At 34.4% G+C, this 27,156-nt stretch overlaps 1 protein-coding gene across 6 annotated transcripts; it reads left to right on the top strand.

Moving 5' to 3' along the window:
• The first annotated feature begins 309 nt into the window (after positions 1-309).
• On the top strand, positions 310-25,924 carry bmal1b (basic helix-loop-helix ARNT like 1b). 6 transcript variants are annotated; one of them, XM_073859410.1, is made up of 21 exons: positions 310-449; positions 3,855-3,918; positions 4,467-4,565; positions 9,788-9,852; positions 9,935-10,073; positions 11,525-11,545; positions 12,098-12,166; positions 14,316-14,354; positions 14,472-14,629; positions 14,709-14,788; positions 15,216-15,308; positions 15,920-16,037; positions 16,387-16,536; positions 16,613-16,859; positions 22,404-22,510; positions 22,597-22,747; positions 22,834-22,916; positions 23,042-23,150; positions 23,618-23,714; positions 25,228-25,321; positions 25,407-25,924. In XM_073859410.1, exons 5-21 carry the CDS (start codon positions 9,943-9,945, stop codon positions 25,565-25,567), a joined length of 1,908 nt encoding a protein of 635 aa, XP_073715511.1. In that variant the 5' UTR covers positions 310-449; positions 3,855-3,918; positions 4,467-4,565; positions 9,788-9,852; positions 9,935-9,942; the 3' UTR covers positions 25,568-25,924. The 6 variants fall into 6 exon arrangements, with proteins under 6 accessions (XP_073715511.1, XP_055069687.2, XP_055069720.2 ...); XM_055213712.2 differs by lacking the exon at positions 4,467-4,565 and having other exon boundaries at positions 9,793-9,852; XM_055213745.2 differs by lacking the exon at positions 4,467-4,565.
• Positions 25,925-27,156: the final 1,232 nt, after the last annotated feature.

Genomic DNA, 27,156 nt, shown 5'->3' with positions numbered 1-27,156 from the left:
GTGTAAACACTTTAATTCTAATTTATATCACCTTTATGACTTTAATAATTCTCTACGTGGGAACAGTCAACAGGAAAACTTACATTATTTCCATGCTAAATCAAACAGATCTTCTCTGATAAATCCAAAAACACATCTAAAAATATCGCTTTCTTTTCTAAATACACCGTTAGACCTTACTAGACCAGTAAAACGCTGTAATAAATGGAGAATGCTTATTGGCTGAGGTCTTGCTTTGTGTTTTCTCATTTGCTATTTGAAATTCAAGGCGTTTTCTGATTGGATAAAAAAGTCAGCGCTTAGTCAACGCAGAGACAGGATTGGCTCATTAAGTAGGTTAGTGTACCGCTTAGTTATGCCAGCCACAGGAAAGTAGGTCATAGCGAATGATAACTACCAGTGCCGTCCACATACGACTGGTCATCCATGTGCTTTCCTGCATTCTCCATGTAAGTATATAATTAATGTGTTCGCTAAACGTGTTCAGTTGTGTAATGTATATTTTATATCTTAAAATGATGCACTGCTTTTTTGTATTGTCACCTCTAGTGAACTGCCTTTAACTTTTAAAGCTGTAGACTAGTAATGACTATTTCAGTTTTATTTTATTATGTAGTTAATTCTATGCAACCCAAGCTGTCATACAGATACAACGTCTCTGTGTCACTTATATGTCTGATGACATTACATTTGTACAAGTCAACATGCTTAAACTCTTGGTCTGAGCGCATTAAAGTCTGTGTGTCTCAAATAATGATAGAACTGTACAACACGTTCCGGTGCGGTGTCTCAGGATACTGTATTTTGGGCATCATGGGGTATTCAGCATTTTTGGACATTTGGAGATTGAGTATTTTTGGGCATCAAAGGACAATTCAGCATTTTGGGGCATCATATGGGGGATTCAGCATTTTTGGACATAATAGAGAGATAACCAGTATTTCAGTATCAGATCAGTATTTTGGTATTCAGCATTTCTGGGTATCATGTATTCAGTTTTATTGGGGGGCATCTTTAGGGCATTCTGATGGTGGGGCATAATAGGGACATTCAGTATTTTTGGGGCATCAGGGGAGGATTCAGAATTTCTGGGCTTCATATGGATGCCAGTATTTTTGGACATCTTATGGATGTCCATCATTTTGAGCATCTTTGGGGCATTCAGCAAATTTAGGCATCACAGAGGCATTAAGTATATTTTGGAAATCAACATCATAGGGGTATTCCTAATTTTTGACCATCACAGAGGGATTCAGTATTTGGGGCATCAAAGGGGCATAAGCTTATTTGGGCATCACAGAGGAATGTTTTTGGACATCATATGGGTGTGCAGCGTTTCGCACAAATGCTGAATACCAAAAATACTGAATGCCCCTGCACCTGCCATAATAAATCTACCTATTATATCCAGAAATGCTGAATATACCTATCATGCCCATGAATACTAAATGTCCCTATGATGCCCCAAAATGCTGAATCTCTTTGAGCATCATAGATGCATTCTGTTTTTTGGGCATCATAGGGGCATTCAGCAAATTTAGGCATCACAGAGGTATTCTGTATTTTTTGGACAGCAGTATCATAGGGGTAATTAGCATTTTGAGCATCATAGTGGTATTCTGTTTTTTTGGGCATCCTTGGGGCATTCAATATGTTGGGGCAAAGTAGGGATTATTTAAAATTTTTGGTGATCATAGAGGATTCAGTATTTTTGGGCATCATAAGGCCATCAGCATATTTGGGCATTACAGAGGAATATTTTTTTGGACATCATATGGGTATGCAGCATTTTTGAGCGTCAATGAGGCATTCTGTCTTTGGGGGCTTCTTGGGGGTATTCTGCAAATTTGGGCATCACAGAGAGTATTTCAGTATCACAAAGAGTTTTCAGTATTATTTGGACATCAACATCATAGGGGTATTCAGTATTTTTGAGCATCATAGAGGCATTCAGTTTTGTGGGCATCTTTGGGGCATTCTGTATGTTGGGTCATCATAGGGACATTCAGTATTTTTGGGCATCAGATGAGTATTCAGCATTTCTGGTTTTCTTATGGATACCAGTATTTTTGGGCATCATAGGAGGATTCAGTATTTTTGGGCATCACAGAGGCATTCCGTATTTTTGGACATCATATGGGTGTGCAGCATTTTTAGCATCATAGGGGCTTTCTTTTTTGGGAGGGGGGTTACCTTTGCGGCATTCAGCATATTTGGGCATCACAGAGGATTTTTTTGGACATTATATGGGTGTGCAGCTTTTTGAGCAGCATAGAGGCATTACGTTTTTGGGCATCTTTAGGGCATTCAGGGAATTAATTTGGGCATCACAGAGAGAGTATTTCAGTAACACAGAGAGTATCTAGTATTTTTGGGCGTCAGCATCATAGGGGTATTCAGCATTTTTGAGCATCATAGAGGCATTCAGTTTTTTGGGCATCTTTGGAGCATTCTGTGTTGGGGCATCATACGGTCATTCAGTATTTTTGGGAATCAGATGAGTATTCAGCAAGCATTTCTGGGCTTCATATGGATACCAGTATTTTTGGGCATCATAGGAGGATTCATTATTTTTGGGTATCATAGAGGCATTCAGCATATTTGAGCATCATAGAGGCATTCCGTTTTTTCAGCATCTTTGGGGCATTTAATATGTTGGGACATCATAGGGCCGGGGTATTCAATATTTTTGGTCATCATATATCGGGATTCAGTATTTTTGGGCATCATAGGGGCATCAGCATATTTGTGCATCACAGAGGATTTTTTTACATCATATTGGTGCATGTTTTGAGCATCATAGAGGCATACTGTTTTTGGGGGGCATCTTTGGGGTATTTAACAAATGTGGGCATCGCAGAGAGTATTTCAGTATCACAGAGAGTGTTCAGTATTATTTGGACATTAACATCATAGGGTATTCAGCATTTTTGAGCACCATAGAGGCATTCATTATTTTTGGGCATCTTTGGGGATTCAATATTTTGGGTCATCCTGTGGGCTTTCAGTATTTTGAGGCATAATGGAGGCATTTATCTTTTTTAGGCATCATACGGGTAATCCGTAATTCCAAAATATTCAGTATTTTGGGCTGCATATAGATGTGCTGCATTTTGGGGCATCAAAGGATTCGCAGAAGTTTTGCATACTTTAAATGTGTGCAGGATAACATAAACATAACGTAACGGTGCATACTATTTTTGTGCATGCCAAAGTCCTTAATAATGAATCCACTTGTTTCTACAAATAATTTCCACCGATTTAGTGGTCTTCATCCTCTATCTGGAAGTGGAGAAACCCTGGAGCTGATGTCTAGGAATGTATGAGTAACTTTGACAGGGTAGATGAAGGATTAAGTATATTAAATATACAATCTTAAGCATTGACATTTCAGACCAGCTGTTAACACGGTTTACGCTTTTGGGCCATTCATTGAGAGCCAGAGCATTTAACTCATCAGCCTTGAAGGAGTGTGTACTCTATCCATAGGGAAATATATGTTCCTAGTTATCCTTATTAATAAATTATATTCATCATTAGTAAACAGGTGCTGTTCGGCAATAATGCCTGTTGTGCAACCTGTTTGGGCATCATGCCATCCAGGTGAAGTTGTACATCATGTCAGGGATTGTGGTCAGTCGGTCTTTTAAGGAGCTCCAGTCAGTACGCTGAAGTCAGATTTTCTGTCCTCCCATGATCCTTTGCTTCAGTACACCATCTGTTGCTCCAGTCATAGACATTACTCACCACATTCTTCACCATTGCTGATAAATTTGCATACACTTACTGGTATAGAGGACAAGTACTACTGTTATTCTCAATTTGTGTTTGGTCTACGGCTTGTTCTCCCTCAGGTCCGGTGCCTGTTTGTGCGTTTCAACAGAAGTTAGAGGCACGAGGAGACGGCTGCTCTCAGAGGTACAGTATGCGCTTTAGGATATTTGAAAATGGAGAGTGGAAGTATTGTCTCATACAAATTTAAAGGAATGGTTAAATTGTTTTGTTCATGCTCTTTTAAACTCATATGACCTATTTGATCATTGCATAATGACTTAGAGATATCATATGGCTTTAGCTTAACAACACCTGTCTTCATTTACGTTTACTGTACGGAAAATAAATGTGGTCTTTTTGCCTTTCATGGAGGAAAGTCATTCAGGGTGTGGAAATGATGACAGTATTTATTAAACCTGAATGCTTTCAAACCAGTATTGTAAGAAATGGTTAGTAAAGATGTAGGAATCCAAAAACTATATCAGCTTATAATTGTTTTATAGGTTTTTGTATGAACTGTATTGAAAATTAAATGAAGTAGGATGCCTGGAGTAAATGGACCAGACTTGCTTTTTAAACGCTAAATTATTTATGGCAACTGTTCATTTGGTCCATTAACATAGTCATTGATGAAATCCAGATAAATAATGTCAGCTCTTTTCCTTCTTTATAAACATCTTGTAAATGAACAGACTTACACAAGTGACCTACATTCACCAGCGCTGCTTTTGTGAACCGCCTGACATTCACACAGATGGTCTTTGGTGTACTTTCTTCTGATGTAACCTACGGTACATTATTTTGATGTCATCTTGTGGTTAATTTGTAACCAAAAGCACTTAGTCTCGCTTCTTACTTAGTATTTTTGTCTTGTTTTCCGTAAAAATATCTAAAAATTCTTAAATTAAGATGTAATTTCTTGATAAGCAAAATTACCTAGGTAAATAAGTCTAGCTTTTAGACAAAAAAATTAAAATTTAAACGAATTTGTGCTTAAAACAAGAAAAAAAATTCTTGAATTAAGTGTTTATGAAAAATTAAACTTATTTCAAGAATTTTTTTCTTATTCCATTGGCAGATTTTTTTGCCTGTTTTTAGCACTAATTTACTTAAAGTTTATATTTTTTGTCTAAAAACTATTTCCTAGGTCATTTTGCTTCTCAGGAAAACACATCTTAATTTAAGAATTTTTAGATATTTTGCTGAAAACAAGACAAAAATACTAAGTACGATTTTTTTATTTTTTTTCTTGAAAATCGTTTTTTTGCAGTGTAAAATATCTTAGTATTTTTGTCTTGTTTTCAGTAAAAATATCTGAAAATTCTTAAATTAAGATGTAATTTCTTGATAAGCAAAATTACCTAGGTAAATAAGTCTAGCTTTTAGACAAAAAAATTAAAATTTAAACGAATTTGTGCTTAAAACAAGAAAAAAAATTCTTGAATTAAGTGTTTGTGAAAAAAGTAAACTTATTTCAAGAATTTTTTTCTTATTCCATTGGCAGATTTTTATGCTTGTTTTAAGCACTAATTTACTTAAAGTTTATATTTTTTGTCTAAAAACTAGACTTATTTTCCTAGGTCATTTTGCTCATCAAGAAAATACATCGTAATTTAAGAATTTTTAGATATTTTTACTGAAAACAAGACAAAAATACTAAGTACGATTTTTTTATTTTTTTTCTTGAAAATCGTTTTTTTGCAGTGTAAAATATCTTAGTATTTTTGTCTTGTTTTCAGTAAAAATATCTGAAAATTCTTAAATTAAGATGTAATTTCTTGATAAGCAAAATTACCTAGGTAAATAAGTCTAGCTTTTAGACAAAAAAATTAAAATTTAAACGAATTTGTGCTTAAAACAAGAAAAAAAATTCTTGAATTAAGTGTTTGTGAAAAAAGTAAACTTATTTCAAGAATTTTTTTCTTATTCCATTGGCAGATTTTTATGCTTGTTTTAAGCACTAATTTACTTAAAGTTTATATTTTTTGTCTAAAAACTAGACTTATTTTCCTAGGTCATTTTGCTCATCAAGAAAATACATCTTAATTTAAGAATTTTTAGATATTTTTACTGAAAACAAGACAAAAATACTAAGTAAGAATTTTTTTATTTTTTTTATCTTGAAAATCATTTTTTTGCAGTGTAAAATATCTTAGTATTTTTGTCTTGTTTTCAGTAAAAATATCTGAAAATTCTTAAATTAATATGCTTTTTCTTGATGAGCAAAATGACCCAAGAAAATAAGTCTAGTTTTTAGACCAAAAATATCAAATTTAGGTTATTTTGAATGTTTTTCTTATTCCATTGGCAGATTTTTTTGCTTGTTTTAAGCATTAATTTACTTAAAGTTTATATTTTTTGACTTATTTTCCTAGGTCATTTTGCTCATCAAGAAAATACATCTTAATTTAAGAATTTTTAGATATTTTTACTGAAAACAAGACAAAAATACTAAGTAAGAATTTTTTTATTTTTTTTATCTTGAAAATCATTTTTTTGCAGTGTAAAATATCTTAGTATTTTTGTCTTGTTTTCAGTAAAAATATCTGAAAATTCTTAAATTAATATGCTTTTTCTTGATGAGCAAAATGACCCAAGAAAATAAGTCTAGTTTTTAGACCAAAAATATCAAATTTAGGTTATTTTGAATGTTTTTCTTATTCCATTGGCAGATTTTTTTGCTTGTTTTAAGCATTAATTTACTTAAAGTTTATATTTTTTGACTTATTTTCCTAGGTCATTTTGCTCATCAAGAAAATACATCTTAATTTAAGAATTTTTAGATATTTTTACTGAAAACAAGACAAAAATACTAAGTAAGCATTTTTGATTTTTTTTTCTTGAAAATAATTTTTTGCAGTGTAAAATATATTAGTATTTTTGTCTGGTTTTCAGTAAAAATATCTGAAAATTCTTAAAATTAATATGCTTTTTCTTGATGAGCAAAATGACCCAAGAAAATAAGTCTAGTTTTTAGACCAAAAATATCAAATTTAGGTTATTTTGAATGTTTTTCTTATTCCATTGGCAGATTTTTTTGCTTGTTTTAAGCATTAATTTACTTAAAGTTTATATTTTTTGACTTATTTTCCTAGGTCATTTTGCTCATCAAGAAAATACATCTTAATTTAAGAATTTTTAGATATTTTTACTGTAAACAAGACAAAAATACTAAGTAAGCATTTTTGATTTTTTTTTCTTGAAAATAATTTTTTGCAGTGTAAAATATATTAGTATTTTTGTCTGGTTTTCAGTAAAAATATCTGAAAATTCTTAAAATTAATATGCTTTTTCTTGATGAGCAAAATGACCCAAGAAAATAAGTCTAGTTTTTAGACCAAAAATATCAAATTTAGGTTATTTTGTGCATAAAAGAAGCAAATATCAAGAAAATGTTCTCTTGAAAATAAAATAATTTTTGTAGTGTAATTCTTAGTATTTTAGTATTTTTGTCTTGTTTTCAGTAAAAATATCTAGAAATATCTAAAATTTAAAACTAAGATGCTTTTTCTTGATGAGCAAAATGACCCAAGAAAATAAGTCTAGTTTTTAAACCAAAAATTTAATATTTAAGTGATTTTGTGCATAAAACAAGCAAAAAAACAAAACAAAAAATCCAATGGGGTAAGCAAAAAAAAATCATTTTTCTTAAACACTAAATTCAATAAAAATTTGCTTACCCCATTGGCATTTTTTTTGTGCTTGTTTTATGCACAAAATCACTTAAATTTAATATTTTTAATAATTTGCAGTGTAATGTTACATTTTTAACAGTTATTGTTCATTTATTTATATAAAGTGTGCAAAAAAAGTAACAGACAGTATTAAGATAAGAGAGAAGAGCCCATCCATCATTTTCTATAATACCCTGTTCCTATAAAATGGTAAAAAAATGGTCCAAAGGTGTCACTGTGGCAGTACCCTTAGATGTACCATTTATGTACAGATATGTATTCTTTTGGTACAAATATGTAACTTTGAGGTACTATATGAAGAATAATTTTTGAAGTGTGCCGCCCTAGTGACAGCTAGGGTTCATTTTTTAATGACTATTTTATCTGAAAGTATAGAAACCTGTAACATGATTTGACTTCTCATTCAAGTCTGTTGCACAAAAGCTGCAATCATGCATGGTTACATCATGGTGAAGATTAATAATTGAATTCTAAGTAAATAGAGTACTGTAAGTACTGTTTTTCACATTGGAAATGACAGGTGAATAAAGACAGATGGTTAACAGTAAATGATTTTCCCTACAGTAATGGATAGGGTGACCCTGGGGCTGCGGGTGGCGTGGGGATCTTGTGGTGTTAATCAGAACTCTAGTTGAATTGTGTCATGTCACCCTGAGTTTGCCAGGTCATCTGGATCAGGTGTACAGTAAGCTGGTGACAAATAGGTCAGAGATAATGATTATATAAAAGAGAACAGTGTTACATGGGTCTGGGTTTAGAGAAGACACAATGTCTCAATGTGTGATTTGCAAGTTACTACAGTCTGCAATAAAAGTTAAAACAAACATTTCTTACCAGATTATTTCAATACAAAATTATTTGTGTGATTCGCTTTTATTGTACACCCATAAAAATTGAAGTGCCACCATTTTTAGACCATTTAGAAGAACCATTTCTTTCAAGCCTTTTTTAATCTAAAGAACCCTTTTTACTACAAAAAACTGTTTTTTTTAGCGCTTAAAGGTTCTTTTTGGAACCATTCGGCCAAAAATGATTCTTCGATAGCTATGTTTCAATCACCATGATTTTATGTGCACATTGAAGTATCCCATCAAAAACGAATAATGGAAATGCCACATTTCAAATTAAAATCCCCTAATTCGCAAAAATGTTTATACGCTCACTTGAGGTGGTTTTTGACATGCGAAAAAGAGTAAATGCAAATAATGGGAGATGGAAACATTTGCAGAATAAATTTTGACATAACGAACATTAAACCCACGGACTGACCGTCTAGCTGTTTTCGCTGACGTTGTCTTGTACCATATACACTGCAAAAAATTATTTTCAAGAAAATACTTAGTATTTTTGTCTTGTTTTAGGTAAAAATATACAAAACGATCCAAGAAAAGAAGTCTATTTTTTAGACCAAAAATATCAAATTTAAGTGATTTTGTGCATAAAACAAGCCAAAAAATCTGCCAATGGGGTAAGCAAAAAATCTTGAGCATTTTTCTTAAACACTAAATTCAAGAAAAATTTGCTTAACCCATTGGCAGATTTTTTTTTGCTTGTTTTATGCACAAAATCACTTAAATTTGATATTTTTGGTCTAAAAATTAGACTTATTTTCTTTGGCCGTTTTGCCCATCAAGAAAATACATCTTAATTTAATATTTTTTTATATTTTTACTGAAAACCAAACAAAAATACTAAGATTAATTGATTATGCAACAGACATGCAACTTATTGCCTTCACGCAGTTAATTAATAAACAATCTGTATTGGACTTTCTCGTGCTATTGCCGATATGCCGATGGTTTCAAAAGTATCAAAAATCACCAGATACATATTGGCGGACGACACATCGGTGCATCACTAATATTTTGGCTGACAGTCAAAGCTTTTCCACATGAACAGGACACATCTTTAAGTGCTTTTAAAACCAGTGTTAACTCAAGAAGCATTCTTGTCTTTCGCCTTTGAGAGGGGGGGCTAGTATCTGTTGTTTTATTAGGTGTTTTATTTTTTTAATGCATGCATTTTTATGTATATCTTGATTGTACAGCCCTTTGGTTTGCTGGTGCAGTTGTTAAGTGCTTTATACTGTAAATAAAAGAAGTAAAAGCCAGCCGATATCTGACCCCTTTATTTTTTAATTCTATATGGGGTTATGAAAAGGTAGCTGAAGGTTTTGTCTATGTCCTGATCGTATCTAACAGAGTCTGGTTGTTGCCCATCTGTCACATTCAGGAGGGGCATCCATTTCTTGTACCCAGGTTATAAAATGATGCGTTTCCTGTTAGGGTTTGTTATACTGCCAACTTCTTACCTTGCAGAGCAGAATTGTTGCGGGCAGCCTCAGGAGATGGTGAAGTAAGAGTGGCCGTTGTCAATCTCTGTGGTAAGTTTACAGTAAAGTGTATGTCTGCCTCCTCTTTTCTTTAAAATATTGACAGATTTTATTATGCATATTTGGTATACAGACGATCTGATGGCAGACCAAAGAATGGACATCTCCTCCACGATGAATGAGTTCCTGTCCGCCGATTCCACAGACCTGATTTGCAGCTCAATGGGTTTGGATTACAATCGCAAGAGAAAGAGCAGCTCCACTGACTTTGAGTAAGAGCTACATCATTTACATTTATAGGGATTTATGTCAGTTTTAAATGTGATCACAGATGGCTATTTCATATTGATGAATGTCAACAAATGACATTTGAATTAAAAATAAAAGTCTTGGTGTTGGTATTTTAAACATATTTCAACTATTAAATATTAATAAAAGACAACTGAAAATATTTGAAAATTTCGATTGAATATTTCACATTTATTTAAAAATATCAAATAAATACCAATTTATTAGCCAAAGAAAACGTGAACCCATTATTCACGTGCTCGTGCCAGACAAGAGAACTTTCACTGCCAAAGTTTATCATTTGTATGTGTTTTAGGCTTTGCCAATTTAAATATATAAGCAAACAAGACAAGAAACAGATCTTAATTTACTATAATGGATTGTATCGAAATTTAATCGACTCGAAGCCATATAAAAAATAAATACCCAGCTTTAGTTATAACTCAAAACTGATTTGTAATATGGTATTTTCTCAACTTGATGTCCCACTGATTCCAAGATGTGCTCATGCACTGCAAAAAAATGACTCTTACTTAATCTTGTTTTCAGTAGAAATATCTAAAACTTCTTAAATTAAGATGCTTTTTCTTGATGAGCAAAACGACCCAAGAAAATAAGTCTAGTTTTTAGACCAAAAATATCAAATTTAAGTGATTTTGTGCATAAAACAAGCCAAAAAATCTGCCAATGGGCTAAACAAAAAAATCTTGAACATTTTTCTTAAACACTAAATTCAAGAAAAATTCTAGAAAAATTTACTTCCTCCATTGGCAGATTTTTTGCTTGTTTTATGCACAAAATCACTTAAATGTAATATTTTTGGTCTAAAAACTAGACTTTTTTTCTTGGGTTGTTTTGCTAATCATGAAAAAGCATCTTAATTTAAAAATTTTAGATATTTTTACTGAAAACAAGACAAAAATACAAATATTTTTTTTCTTGAAAATCATTTTTTGCAGTGTAAGTCTAGTTTTAGACAAAAAAATATACAATTTAAGTGAATGTGTGCTTAAAACAAGCAAAAAATATCTGCCAATGGGGTGAGACATTTTTTTTTTAATTGAGTAAACTTATTTCAAGATTTTTTTCCTCAACTTATTTTTTTTCACCCCCATTGGCATATATTTTTGCTAGTTTTAAGTACAAATTCATTTAAATGAATATTTATATTTTTTGTCTAAAAACTAGACTAATTTTGCTTATAAAGAATTTTTAGATATTTCTACTGAAAACAAGACAAAAATAGTAAGTAAGAAAGTAATTTTTTGCCGTGTGTATAGCTCCGCATCATTTTAGTTACTTTTAGCAAGTCAAAGTCTGGCATTTTCATTTCAAAATTGTTTAGAATGTAATTTTTAACACCAGATGATATCAAATACAATGCATTAATTTAAATGTGGTGAAAGTAAAACTATGAATGTTTGTCTTTTCACAGCATTGATGGATTTTCTTTTGAGTGAGTATTTAAAACATTCATTTCTTTTACTGTTGTAAATGTTCACCCGATATCTTAAAGACACACAGGACCATAAAATGAACGGTAATATCATTTGTGACCTCTATCATGATGGCACCACCATGGTATTGTTTAATTTAAAGGATTTGTCCATTTTCTTAAAAAAAAAAATCTAGATGATTTACTGTTAAAAAAACTGTTAAGTGTTGAGTTAAGTGTTAAGTGTTAAGTGTCCACCAAAGTCCACCAAAATGAGAAAAATCCTGAAATGTTTTCCTCAAAAAACATAATTTCTTCTCGACTGAACAAAGAAAGACATCAACATTTTGGATGACATGGTGGTGAGTAAATTATCTGGATTTTTTTTAAGAAAATTGACTAATCCTTTAAACTGTCTTGACTACTATAATCATTGTTATATATCATGGAATCACCATCTGAGTACCTTTGTGTGTTTTGAAAGCCCCCCTTTGAGCACAGGCATATAAAATCGAGTTAAAATATATACAACCCCTCTTGTTTGTGAGAAATATACCAATTTTATCCTCTCAGATCTGAAGCTTCATGGATGAGGTTCCTCATCCCAAACTTACATCACTCACAATTTCCTGAGATTGAATGGTCAGTGAGTATTGATGAGGAGACAACAAATGGTTAAATCATTATTTAATTATATAATATACTCCGTCCAGTACATGCAGGTGATGTCAGACCGCTCCTTAACGTGATACTACGCCATTTAAATCAGTGTTTAGCAGGTTTAGGATCTAATTTACAGCCAGGCAGCATAAGACAGACAGATGTCATCAGATTTTACTGTTAGTTTGTATGTGAATATCATGACCAAAGCAGTAACTGTAAACTTTAAAAAGTGAAAGTTGGATTAACTTAAAAAAAATACTTTAATTGCGAACACCTAAAACATCTTTTTTTTTCATCTTAAATTTTCTCACGTTAGTAGCTATGTTAAAATATATATATATATATATATGTATATATATATATATATATATATATATATATATATATATATATATATATATATATATATATATATATATATATATATATATTTAGTGTTACAATTAAAGTAATTTGTTCATTTAGATCCAACTTTCACTTTTTACAGTGTATATGTAATAAAATGTTTAAAGTGTATTTTAGGGCATTATTTAATAGAATACTAGTTAACAGGATTAGGTTGTAGATGTTTTTCAGGGTAATTGTTGCAGGCACAGTGTCAAGCCCTCAGGGCATTAGCGTGTTACATTACATTGTAAGCAGTTATGAAACAGTCTATTATGAAAGATAGAGCTGATGGTGTGTGAAATGGGACGAAATATATTATATCATGTCATAGGATATACTTACTGTTATGTACTTACTGTTATGGTGTTGTAAAATTAATCCTTGACCTGCCCTCAACTAACCCCTTATCTCTTTCCCCGACAGTTAAAAAATATCTGTGTTGAATTTCTTCAAAGGCATTTCCACTTGTAACAGTAATGGTGCATTCACACCAGGCGCGTAGAGGCGCTATTCATGCGTAGTTGGACGCTTGAACATTTTGAGTTTATTCGCTTTAATTCTAGTCATTCGAGACATTCACGGAAATTTGCGTCATGGGAGGGGCTTCTGCGACTTCGCTGACTCCGCTCGCTTCCTGTAATCACGTCACTACTACAGCAAGGTCCTGATTGGTTAACACAGCGGCAAAATCCGCCAAAGTTCAGATTTTTCAACTCGTGCGTTTTCCGCGGCAACGCTCAATTAGCATGGAATGCGCCATCTGTGGCATTCGTGCGTTCCGCGGCATTCGCGCGTACCGTGCCACAGGATGCCAATTCGCATCTTTGTATTGACTTAACATGTAAATCATGTAATCATGCTTGCTGTCTCAACCGCCTCTGGTGTGAACGCCCAGTAAGAACAAAGATGGGCCAAGCTAAGGAGTGATTAAATCTTAAAGGGGCCATGGCACAAGACTTTTTTAAGATGTCAAATAAATCTTTGGGGTCCCCAGAGCACATAAGTAAAGTTTTAGCTCAAAATACCATAAAAATAATTTATTATAGTATGTTAAAATTGCCACTTTGTAGGTGTGTGCAAAAATGTGCCATTTTGGGTGTGTCCTTTAAAATGCAAATCAGCTGATGAAATTCATAATAAGAGCTCCTTATGACATCATAAGGTTAGCCAAATTTCAACGACCTATTTTTTCATGTGCTTTTAGAGAATGGTTTACCAAAACGAAGTTAGGTTAGTTCTAGGTTAATAGTAGCACTGGGGACCCAATCATAGCACTTAAACATGGAAAAAGTCAGATTTTCATGCCATGGCCCCTTAAACAAATAATCTGCAAAAAAGTCACTGTCTATTTACCTTCATTACTGCTGGTCTTCTCAAATCATACACAACAAGCGATTCTTCTTTGTTTGTGGGTTTACTGAACAAGCTGCTTGTTACATGCGTGATGGATACTGCCTACTAGCGGTCTGCATGTGTAATTGCATGTCAACATGGACAATGATGCACCTATGCATCTATAAACAAATATTTTTATAAAATACTTTCCAACTAGTTTTTAAGGCTTGTGGTATTCATTGTATGAAGTTCACACAGCTGTCCAAGCAACCAGTTTGACAAGTAGAAAGTATTTTTTTCTTAATTTTGTAATTGAGAACTTGGCAGTGTTTTATTTATTCTCTGTATTTATATGTATATAGTTCGTTTATATTATTAACCAGTTGTTACTTTTTTCTGTGAATAGGGACTGTGTTGATGACCAGGGTCGGATGAAGAATGCAAGGTGGTGTAATCCAGACGTTTATATATATATATATATTTTTTTTTTTTTCAGTGTACAGATACACTCAATGACAGCTGTAACATTTCCAATATTGCATGCTTTTGTGTTATCCCACAGGGAAGCTCACAGTCAGATAGAGAAGAGACGCAGAGATAAGATGAACAGTTTTATTGATGAGCTGGCTTCTTTAGTGCCTACCTGCAACGCCATGTCACGTAAACTGGACAAACTCACTGTACTGCGCATGGCCGTCCAACATATGAAAACTTTAAGAGGTGAGTTTCACACATTCTCATTTTAACAGTCCGATACCGTCAAAATCAATATAAACCATGCTGTAACTATTTATTTAAGGTGCAGCGAACCCCTATACTGAAGCTAACTACAAGCCTGCCTTCTTATCAGATGATGAACTAAAGGACTTAATATTAAGAGTAGGTGACTTAAATGTTAGATATTTTGTAATGTTTAAATCTGATTGGTCAATCATGTCATTCTGTGTTCAAATAGTTTTTAGATTGACCACTAAACTGTATATTTTATGGTGCGTTTATGTTGTAACACTCTGTGGTCTCCTTCTTCTTACCCAATCAGATATTTGAAACTCTAATCACGTTTTCATGTCCATTTATTTATTTGATAAGTACACTCTTAAAAATAAAGGTGCTACGTGAACCATTTTTTGCTGTATGAAAGCTTCTTTGTAGTGGAAAAAGGTTGTTGAGACCATGACATTTGTTTTTCAAGAACCTTGACCTAAAAGGTTTTTTGGAAAACCAAAAATGGTTCTTCTATGGCATTGAAGCTGTTATAATATTTTATATGTTATAATATTTATAACGAAATATCTCTGGATTTTAGGCAGCTGATGGTTTTCTTTTCGTCGTGGGCTGTGATCGGGGAAAGATTCTGTTTGTCTCGGAGTCTGTAGACAAGATTTTGAATTACAGCCAGGTAAGGCCTGTTTTTGTTAATACACAGTGTCCCAATTGTGTCACAATTCGAAGGCTGCGACCTCCGAAGGCTGCATTCTAAGACCGATTGCATCACATAACGCGCCAGTAAGGCCCAATTCGAAGGCTGCTTAAAGGAATAGTCTACTCATTTTCAATATTAAAATATGTTATTACCTTAACTAAGAATTGTTGATACATCCCTCTATCATCTGTGTGCGTGCACGTAAGCGCTGGAGCGCGCTGCGACGCTTCGATAGCATTTAGCTTAGCCCCATTCATTCAATGGTACCATTTAGAGATAAAGTTAGAAGTGACCAAAAACATCAACGTTTTTCCTATTTAAGACGAGTAGTTATACGAGCAAGTTTGGTGGTACAAAATAAAACGTAGCGCTTTTCTAAGCGGATTTAAAAGAGGAACTATATTTTATGGCGTAATAGCACTTTTGGGAGTACTTCGACTCGGCGCAGTAACACCCTCCCTCTCCCATTATGAGAGTGAGAAGGGGAGCGGACTTTTCAGGCCACAGCCTGACACAGCAGGACACAGCAAATGTATAACCTTATGACTTTATCAGACTGTGATGTCACCGCTCTCTTTCTCTTTCAGAACGATCTGATTGGCCAGAGTTTGTTTGACTATTTGCATCCTAAAGATATCGCGAAAGTGAAAGAGCAACTCTCCTCGTCTGACACGGTGCCACGTGAGAGACTCATCGATGCTAAGAGTGAGTTAGCTGAACTCCTGGATCACAAGAACTTTACACATTTTTATACAAAGCATTGTCCACACTTACTAAAATATGTGACCCTGCTGGTGAAAACCCAGCTAAAGTCATACATAATGTAAAGAACATTTTGTGAAAATATACCTTTGATATCTTTAATAGAAACTGAGTAAGATCATTTGAAAGATTAAAATCAATAATCGAAATCAAACTAGGATGCCCCTCATCTCAAAATTAGATTTTGAGACTTTTGTTTGGATTTCACAGACATATACTTTGTATTAATTTATTCCTGGTCACAGTGCATTATCTATGAAGGAATGATCATAAGCATGTTTGGTTTTCCCAGCCGGGTTACCAGTTAGGGCAGACATCACCCTGGGCCCCTCTAGACCTCGCTCAGGGTCCCGCCGCTCCTTCTTCTGCAGAATGAAGTGCAACAGACCCCTTGTCAAAATGGAGGACAAAGACTTTGCCTCCACATGCTCCAAAAAGAAAGGTACATAATTGTTTCGGAAATGCAAATAAGACTATAAGACAAATATTTGAATGAACTAAATGTATTCTCTCTGCAGTCGATCGCAAAAGCTTCTGTACCATCCATAGCACGGGCTATCTGAAGAGCTGGCCGCCCACTAAAATGGGCTTAGATGAAGACAATGAACCTGATAATGAAGGCTGTAATCTTAGCTGCTTGGTGGCCATCGGCCGATTGCATTCTCACATTGTCTCTCCACCCACGAACGGAGACATCCGAGTGAAGCCCACTGAGTTTGTCTCACGCCATGCCATTGATGGGAAGTTTGTCTTTGTGGACCAAAGGCAAGTATCAGATTTGTGTTTGACAGTGATGAAACACATTTAGGGAAAATAATGTGACCATAAATAAAATAAAGCCATGGCTCTAAAACTAAAAGTAGTTGTGTGTTTTCAACCAACTTTCAAATTAGCGTGACAGCTTATTTGTGAGTTTAGTGCTGATAAATATTCAAATATATCCATGAAAGAGGTTAAGGCTAAAGGCTAAATTTGGGGCACACATTCCACCTAAAAAAAGGCTTTTTGGGTTATATATGGTTATATATGCTCCCAAAAAATATTTATGGAGTTTCAGTAAATTTACACCTAAAGGAAATAGCAGTGCTTGCAGGGTAGCCAAAGAATAATGGTAAACTTTAGGCTTTGGCTCTGTGTAAAATGAGTATTAGCCACATTATAGTCTATATCTATTTCCCATTAAGATAAGCAGCTTCGTTAATTATCTTTGTGGCTATAGGTTAAATAGCCAGAGAAAAGTGCAAGCACAGTATATTTACAAAAATAAATGCAAGAAAGAAGACCAGTTTCACTTCAAATAATGCAATGACGGCATCACAGCTTTTGAGTGATGAACACGTGTCATTTGTAGATTTTTTGCCGCCATTAGGACATTTTTCAGAAAATAAGAATAACTTTTGCTTCTCCATCGCCACCTCTGTTTGAAAAATGAACTGCATTACATTTTCCCACCTGTAACTTTTGCCTCTCCATCGCCACCTTTGTTTAAAAAATGAACTGCATTACATTTACAAACCGTAACTTTTGCCTCTCCATCACCACCTCTGTTTGAAACATGAATTGCGTTAAATTTGCAATCCGTTACTTTTGCCTCTCCATCGCCACCTTTGTTTGAAAAATAAACTGCATTACATTTACAAACCGTAACTTTTGCTTCTCCATCGCCGCCTCTGTTTGAAACATGAATTGCGTTAAATTTGCAATCCGTAACTTTTGCCTCTGCATTGCCACTTTTGCCTCTCCATTGCCACCTCGGTTTGAAACATGAATTGCGTTAAATTTGCAATCCGTAACTTTTGCCTCTCAATCGCCACCTGTGTTTGAAACATGAATTGCATTACATTTGCAAACCGTATCTTTTGACTCTCTATCGCCACCTCTGTTTAAAACATGAATTGCATTACATTTGCAAACCATATCTTTTGACTCTCTATCGCCACCTCTGTTTGAAACATGAATTGCATTATATTTACAAACCGTAACTTTTGCCTCTCCATCGCCACCTGTGTTTGAAACATGAATTGCGTTAAATTTGCAAACTTTTGCCTCTCTATCACCACCTCTGTTTGAAACATGAATGGCATTACATTTGCAAACCGTATCTTTTGACTCTCTATCGCCACCTCTGTTTAAAACATGAATTGCATTACATTTGCAAACCGTAACTTTTGCCTCTCCATCGCCACCTGTGTTTGAAACATGAATTGCGTTAAATTTGCAAACTTTTGCCTCTCTATCACCACCTCTGTTTAAAACATGAATTGCATTACATTTGCAAACCGTATCTTTTGACTCTCTATCGCCACCTCTGTTTGAAACATGAATTGCATTATATTTACAAACCGTAACTTTTGCCTCTCCATCGCCACCTGTGTTTGAAACATGAATAGCGTTAAATTTGCAATCCGTAACTTTTGCCTCTCCATCGCCACTTTTGTCTCTCCATCGCCATCTCTACTTGAAACATGATTTGCGTTAAATTTGCAATCCATAACTTTTGCCTCTCCATCGCCACCTCTGTTTGAAACATGAATTGCGTTAAATTTGCAATCCGTAACTTTTGCCTCTCCATCGCCACCTCTGTTTGAAAAATGAACTGCATTACATTTACAAACCGTAACTTTTGCTTCTCCATCGTCACCTCGGTTTGAAACATGAATTGCGTTAAATTTGCAATCCGTAACTTTTGCCTCTCCATTGCCACCTCTGTTTGAAAAATGAACTGCATTACATTTACAAACCGTAACTTTTGCTTCTCCATCGCCACCTCTGTTTGAAACATGAATTGCGTTAAATTTGCAATCCGTAACTTTTGCCTCTGCATTGCCACTTTTGCCTCTCCATTGCCACCTCGGTTTGAAACATGAATTGTGTTAAATTTGCAATCCGTAACTTTTGCCTCTCAATCGCCACCTGTGTTTGAAACATGAATTGCATTACATTTGCAAACCATATCTTTTGACTCTCTATCGCCACCTCTGTTTAAAACATGAATTGCATTACATTTGCAAACCATAACTTTTGACTCTCTATCGCCACCTCTGTTTGAAACATGAATTGCGTTAAATTTGCAATCCGTAACTTTTGCCTCTGCATTGCCACTTTTGCCTCTCCATTGCCACCTCGGTTTGAAACATGAATTGCGTTAAATTTGCAATCCGTAACTTTTGCCTCTCAATCGCCACCTGTGTTTGAAACATGAATTGCATTACATTTGCAAACCGTATCTTTTGACTCTCTATCGCCACCTCTGTTTAAAACATGAATTGCATTACATTTGCAAACCGTATCTTTTGACTCTCTATCGCCACCTCTGTTTAAAACATGAATTGCATTACATTTGCAAACCGTATCTTTTGACTCTCTATCGCCACCTCTGTTTGAAACATGAATTGCATTATATTTACAAACCGTAACTTTTGCCTCTCCATCGCCACCTGTGTTTGAAACATGAATAGCGTTAAATTTGCAATCCGTAACTTTTGCCTCTCCATCGCCACTTTTGCCTCTCCATCGCCACCTCTGTTTGAAACATGAATTGCGTTAAATTTGCAATCCGTAACTTTTGCCTCTCCATCGCCACCTCTGTTTGAAAAATGAACTGCATTACATTTACAAACCGTAACTTTTGCTTCTCCATCGTCACCTCGGTTTGAAACATGAATTGCGTTAAATTTGCAATCCGTAACTTTTGCCTCTCAATCGCCACCTGTGTTTGAAACATGAATTGCATTACATTTGCAAACCGTATCTTTTGACTCTCTATCGCCACCTCTGTTTAAAACATGAATTGCATTACATTTGCAAACCGTAACTTTTGACTCTCTATCGCCACCTCGGTTTGAAACATGAATTGCGTTAAATTTGCAATCCGTAACTTTTGCCTCTCAATCGCCACCTGTGTTTGAAACATGAATTGCATTACATTTGCAAACCGTATCTTTTGACTCTCTATCGCCACCTCTGTTTAAAACATGAATTGCATTACATTTGCAAACCGTATCTTTTGACTCTCTATCGCCACCTCTGTTTGAAACATGAATTGCATTATATTTACAAACCGTAACTTTTGCCTCTCCATCGCCACCTGTGTTTGAAACATGAATAGCGTTAAATTTGCAATCCGTAACTTTTGCCTCTCCATCGCCACTTTTGCCTCTCCATCGCCACCTCTGTTTGAAACATGAATTGCGTTAAATTTGCAATCCGTAACTTTTGCCTCTCCATCGCCACCTCTGTTTGAAAAATGAACTGCATTACATTTACAAACCGTAACTTTTGCTTCTCCATCGTCACCTCGGTTTGAAACATGAATTGCGTTAAATTTGCAATCCGTAACTTTTGCCTCTCAATCGCCACCTGTGTTTGAAACATGAATTGCATTACATTTGCAAACCGTATCTTTTGACTCTCTATCGCCACCTCTGTTTAAAACATGAATTGCATTTTTTATTATTTTTTTATTTTATTTTTGTATTTATTGTTTTTTAGGGTTTTGACATTGACATTGTGTATATCATTACTACTGCCTGTTTTACTGTGTAAGGTGTCCTTGAGTGTCATGTAAGGCGCCTAAAAATAAAATTTATTATTATTATTATTATTTATCGCCACCTCTGTTTAAAACATGAATTGCATTACATTTGCAAACCGTAACTTTTGCTTCTCCATCGCCACCTCTGTTTGAAACATAAATTGCATTAAATTTGCAATCCGTAACTTTTGCCTCTGCATTGTCACTTTTGCCTCTCCATCGCCACCTCTGTTTGAAACATGAATTGCGTTAAATTTGCAAACCGTAACTTTTGCCTCTCCATCGCCACCTCTGTTTGAAACATGAATTGCATTACATTTGCAAACCATATCTTTTGACTCTCCATCGCCACCTCTGTTTGAAACATGAATTGCATTATATTTACAAACCGTAACTTTTGCCTCTCCATCCCCACCTGGGTTTGAAACATGAATTGTGTTAAATTTGCAAATTGTAACTTTTGCCTCTCCATCGACACCTCTGTTTGAAACATGAATTGCGTTAAATTTGCAATCCGTAACTTTTGCCTCTCCATCGCCATTTTTGTCTCTCCATCGCCATCTCTGTTTAAAACATGAATTGCGTTAAATTTGCAATCCATAACTTTTGCTTCTCCACCCCCACCTCTGTTTGAAACATTAATTGCGTTAAATGTACAATCCGTAATTTTTGCCTCTCCATCGCCACCTCTGTTTGAAACATGAATTGCGTTACATTTACAAACCGTAACTTTTGCCTCTATATCGCCACCTCTGTTTGAAACATGAATTGCGTTAAATTAGCAAACTTTTGCTTCTCCATCGCCACCTCTGTTTGAAACATAAATTGCATTAAATTTGCAATCCGTAACTTTTGCCTCTGCATTGTCACTTTTGCCTCTCCATCGCCACCTCTGTTTGAAACATGAATTGCGTTAAATTTGCAAACCGTAACTTTTGCCTCTCCATCGCCACCTCTGTTTGAAACATGAATTGCATTACATTTGCAAACCATATCTTTTGACTCTCCATCGCCACCTCTGTTTGAAACATGAATTGCATTATATTTACAAACCGTAACTTTTGCCTCTCCATCCCCACCTGGGTTTGAAACATGAATTGTGTTAAATTTGCAAATTGTAACTTTTGCCTCTCCATCGACACCTCTGTTTGAAACATGAATTGCGTTAAATTTGCAATCCGTAACTTTTGCCTCTCCATCGCCACTTTTGTCTCTCCATCGCCATCTCTGTTTAAAACATGAATTGCGTTAAATTTGCAATCCATAACTTTTGCTTCTCCACCCCCACCTCTGTTTGAAACATTAATTGCGTTAAATGTACAATCCGTAATTTTTGCCTCTCCATCGCCACCTCTGTTTGAAACATGAATTGCGTTACATTTACAAACCGTAACTTTTGCCTCTATATCGCCACCTCTGTTTGAAACATGAATTGCGTTAAATTAGCAAACTTTTGCCTCTCTATCACCACCTCTGTTTAAAACGTTAAATTGGAGTAATTTGCGGAGTTATTTTTTATACGTGTGTTGTGCTTCGCTCCGCTATTTTGTGTGGATAAATCTGATATCTGTGATCACCGCATCAGAGCAGATCTGTCATTATACATCAAGATGACAGTTAGAAGTACATCCTAAAAGTCATATATCTGCAGCATAAATTAATACATAAAATGAAAATGTAGTGTTTGAGGAAGATCAATGGTATACGGTGCTGCCTTGTTAGAACTGTAAAAACATTTGGGCTTTGTGAATGACAAATGTGTATTTTCATTTTAGGGCTACGGCCATTCTTGCTTATCTACCTCAAGAGCTGCTGGGCACGTCGTTCTACGAATATTTTCACCAGGATGACATCGGACATCTTGCTGAATGTCACAGACAGGGTAACAAAAGGAAAATGTCTCCATATATTCACTGATCAGATGATTTATGTGTCTGCATTTCATTATCTCACTGTTTTCTTTCGCAGAACTCCAGATGAGAGAGAAGATCAAAACTAACAGTTACAAGTTCAAGATCAAAGATGGATCTGTCATAACTTTAAGAAGTTGTTGGTTCAGTTTCATGAACCCTTGGACCAAAGAAGTAGAATACATTGTTTCGACTAATACGGTTGTCTCGTAAGTGAACAATTCATGGGTTATTCCAACATTCTTTTAATTAGGAGTGAAGTAGTTGACTTAAGTCAAGTGATGTTTGTTTGTAGGAGCAGTTCTCCTGAAGGTTCAGATCCTAGCTATTCTCGGCTTACTTCCTCCCCCCAGAGTATGGACAGTGTCATTACAGCTGGTGATAATATTTTTTGTACTCTTCCCATCATAAACAAATACACAATGGTGACATAAAGATCACCATGAATGAGTGTGTAATCTATAATGGGTTTTTTTTCTTATTTGTTTTCTGATTGGCTGCAGGCTCAGGGAAGCGTGCTCTTCAGACTGTGCCAGGAATTCCTGGAGGCACGCGACCCGGGGCAGGAAAGATCGGCCGCATGATTGCTGAGGAGGTGATGGAGATCCAAAGGTACGTTTATTTGATGCACTGTGTAGATTTTAGCGGCATCTTGTGTTGACGTTACGAATTGCAACCAAACTGCTCAGTTCACCGTTCACCCCTCTCTTCTGAAGCACATACTGCAGCCGCCACAGGACAAACATGATGTCGTCTAAGGCAACATAGTGACTAAATGCTCTCTGTAAAGCCGTTTGTCCATTTGGGGCTACTGTAGAAACATGGGAGCACAAAATAGTGACTTCCATGTAAGAGGACCCGCGGTGTATATATAGATAAAAATGGCTCATTAAATGGTATTTAAAACATATCAGTTCATTGTGTAAGGTTTTTATACACCATTGAAAGCTGGATGTATGAATGTATATTTTATATGAATTTCTGTCAATAGATTCTCCTAAAATGTACACATTGCACCTTTAAGTAACACAGTATACACAGGTGGTTCTAGTTTTGACTTTGACAAATATAATTAACAGGATAAGAGGCTCCTCTCCTTCTAGTTGTGGCTCAAGCCCCCTCAATATCACCAATGGCACACCTCCTCCTGACACATCCTCACCTGGAAGCAGGAAGGTAAGGACACCATTGTAGAGGTTTGGTGGATTAAACTTTATTGTATATATATATATATATATATATATATATATATATATATATATATATATATATATATATATATATATATATATATATATATATATATATATATATATTTGAAGAGTTTGGTTCCAAAACGCAATAAATCCATTTTGACTAATTTGTATAAAAATGTGTTTTCTACACCAAGAAAGTGACAAGATGAAAACCACTATTTTCTGTTACAAACTTTCACATAGCATCTTTAGGTTATAATAACATTAAAAATTCAAATCCATAATTTGATTTTCAAAGATTTATTATAAAAACAGATAATAAGTATTTATAAGATAATACGTTTTTTTCAAAATGCTATAAATCTGTTGAATCAATATATAAATGTGCATTCATATTTGCCATGTTATATTCATTTAGTTGACTAGTGGTATGCACTTATTAAAAAAATAAACATTAATGGCATTAATCAAAACACTTACTTTGTTATATTAAGAACACTGTCATTGCTGCGGTTATACTTGACGTTGTCACTGAACTTTTTTGACTCTGATCAGCTGTAAAATGTTTTGGTCCTGCTCGATTTTCATTGACGTCGAGTAAAATAATGGAAAATTTTTCATAAGATCTGCTGGAGTCAATGTGTTAGCATGACAGAAGCTTGATGCTATCGGGAGAACAAGCAACAGCTGGCATTTTTCCTTCGCCCGAGTGCCTCTCACGTAAAATTATTAGATTTTGATGGCTTACGTTTCTTCTCCACCACAGAATTGTGAATGCCATCAAAAGCATTATTTTGTTTGTTTGTTGATCACGAAGTACAAAGTAGATGAAGAAAACTAGGATTCTGTATGTATTCAAAGCACCGCCATTTTTTACAATGTGTGGAATGGTGCGCTGTGATTGGTTAAGCAGATTTATTGCATTCTGCAGAGAATGAGGACTGGCGTTTGTCGCGGTTTGAGAAAAAGGGAGAAAAGATGACAGAATAACACGGTGGATATCGGATTTTGCATAAAATTAAGAATTTACTTTTTAATACTAACCAGATGCAATAGTGATTTTGGCAGTAACTAATTTTTTTTTAAAATGGCGTTTGTCGAATTTTGGAACCAACGTCTTTATATTACTTCTTATGAAAATTAACCATGGTTTTATTACAAATCCCAGTTGAAAAAGTGCACTAAATACAATTTAAGTACACTTAGTAAATATACTATTTTCATGCAATAATAATTTTGTAATTACTATACAAAAAACTTAATAACTTAATTTCTCATCTCATCAAATAACTCCTCTTATTTCAGTCTTAAATAGCTTGATTGATAGTTGACTTGATTTTTTGTAGTGTACAAAAAAAATGTATAGGTAGATTAATTGTATATGTACTTTCAAAATAGATCAAATTTAAGTCCCTTCAGGATGTATACATTAATCTAATTTTATTTACATTCTTCAGAGGTATATAAAATAAGTTATGTTTTTGCCCGGTCAGATCGCAAATGGTGGAACTCCAGACATTCCTTCTGCAGGACTGATGTCCAGCCAGGACACCATAGGATACCCTTACTCCAACAGCTCTATTTTAAGTAAGTTTTTAATGTGATTAAGATACTTCACCTGATCGGTCAGCAGTGCTTTTTAAACAATCACAATGCTCTCTTCAATCTACAGGTAATAATTCGCACATCGGTATTGGTGATATCATGGATGAGCCGGGCTCCAGCAGTCCCAGCAACGATGAGGCTGCCATGGCGATCATTATGAGCCTGCTGGAGGCGGACGCGGGTCTAGGAGGACCAGTGGACTTTAGTGACCTGCCCTGGCCACTATAAGAGGCCTATAGGAGACTTTTACTGACTTTCACAGATGCAGTGCAATAAATTCAACGAGTAACCATGGCCAATTATTTTGGTCATGACCAGCTATGACAGTGATGTAGAGACAAGGTACAAGACGTTTTGTCAGTCCTTTGATTTTTGTTGGTCAGAATATGTTTTGCTCTGCCAAAAGTGATGTTTTATTGGTTTAAAAAAATACTATATTGAGCTTATATTGATTGTTTGGCACAGTACTGCACTTTCAGGACAGAAAATAACCTGCCACTTCAATTTCACAATCCAACAAAAAGCAAACTTAAAGCAAATACAACATACAAAATACAGAATAAAAGTTTCTTGTTTCCTGGATAATGTTTTTATTGCCATCTCTCTGTTTCTGTTTTCCGCATATGATTTTTAAAATGTTTGATCTGAATGTATACTGAAAGGACTGACATTTTTCTTTAAATAAAAATAGCTCTATATGATCTAAATAAAGTATACTTGATTACACTTTTTTGGCGCTAAATAATTAAAATGTATACATTACAAATATACTAATTTAAAGTATAGTTTTACTTCAGTCATACTTTAATGCACTTATATATAGTATACTAAACAGATTTTTATTTTATAAAAAAATGGTCTCTCAAAACAGCACAGTTGAGTACACTATGTTCTCAAGTTTAGATTAAGACTGATATAGTCCCCGAAAATAGTACGTTTACAGTGTTAGCCCATTTCAGTGCACTTTTTTTATCAGGGTAAGCACACAAAAATATAATTTGTATTATTATTTTTAAATCAATATCTTGTCTTTGAAATTATGCAATTATGAGCAAAACATCCCAAGAAAATAAGTCTACTTTTAGACCAAAAATATCTTGTGCATAAAATAAGCAAAAAAATCTGCCAATGGGGTACTAAGCAAATTTTCTTAAAAATTTTCTTGAATTGTTTAAGAAAAATTTAATTTTTTTGCTTACCCCATTGGCAGATTTCTTGCTTGTTTTATGCACAAAATCAGTTAAATTTGATATTTTTGTTTAGTGAAAACAAGACAATTTTCTTTTTTTTTTTGCAGTGTAAATGCGACTCTGGACCACAAAACCATTAGTCATTAGTAGCATGGGTATATTTGTACCAATAGCCATACATAGTTTGGGACAAAATTATCATTTTTTTGCAAAAAATCATTACGATATAAAGTAAAGATCATGTTTTATGAAGATATTTTGTAAATTTTCGACCATAAATATATAAAACTTTATCATTAGTAATATGTGTTGCTAAGGACTTCATTTGGACAACTTTAAAGGCGATTTTCAATATTTAGGTTTTTTTTTGCACCTTCATATTGAAATTTTTCAAATAGTTGTATCTCAGCCAAATATTTATGGAAGGTATATTTGGTCTTTTTTAAATTAATTAATTAAATGATAAAATAAAAAATTGAATCGCAAAATATGTCCCAAATTTGAAAATTAAAAGATAAAATTAAAACATTAAATTAAATTATTTCATTTTCAAAGTGATGAAGCATCATTCCGGCCAAATTGAAAAGTAAAATTAAATTGGTGATTTTACATTTCATTTTCCATATA

The sequence above is a fragment of the Misgurnus anguillicaudatus genome, chromosome 21, assembly GCF_027580225.2.
Source record: "Misgurnus anguillicaudatus chromosome 21, ASM2758022v2, whole genome shotgun sequence".
NCBI lineage: Eukaryota > Metazoa > Chordata > Actinopteri > Cypriniformes > Cobitidae > Misgurnus > Misgurnus anguillicaudatus.
The sequence above is the reverse complement of the archived record's forward strand: the minus strand, read 5'-3'. Positions and strand labels throughout refer to the sequence as shown.

Excerpts from the sequence above, each read along its gene's own strand:
- bmal1b (XM_055213754.2), top strand. The coding sequence starts at position 427 with ATGTGCTTTCCTGCATTCTCCAT. Across the intron at positions 9,853-9,934 it reads GGCCGTTGTCAATCTCTGTG|ACGATCTGATGGCAGACCAA; the intron begins GTAAGTTTACAG and ends TTTGGTATACAG. Across the intron at positions 23,715-25,227 it reads CCTCACCTGGAAGCAGGAAG|ATCGCAAATGGTGGAACTCC; the intron begins GTAAGGACACCA and ends TTGCCCGGTCAG.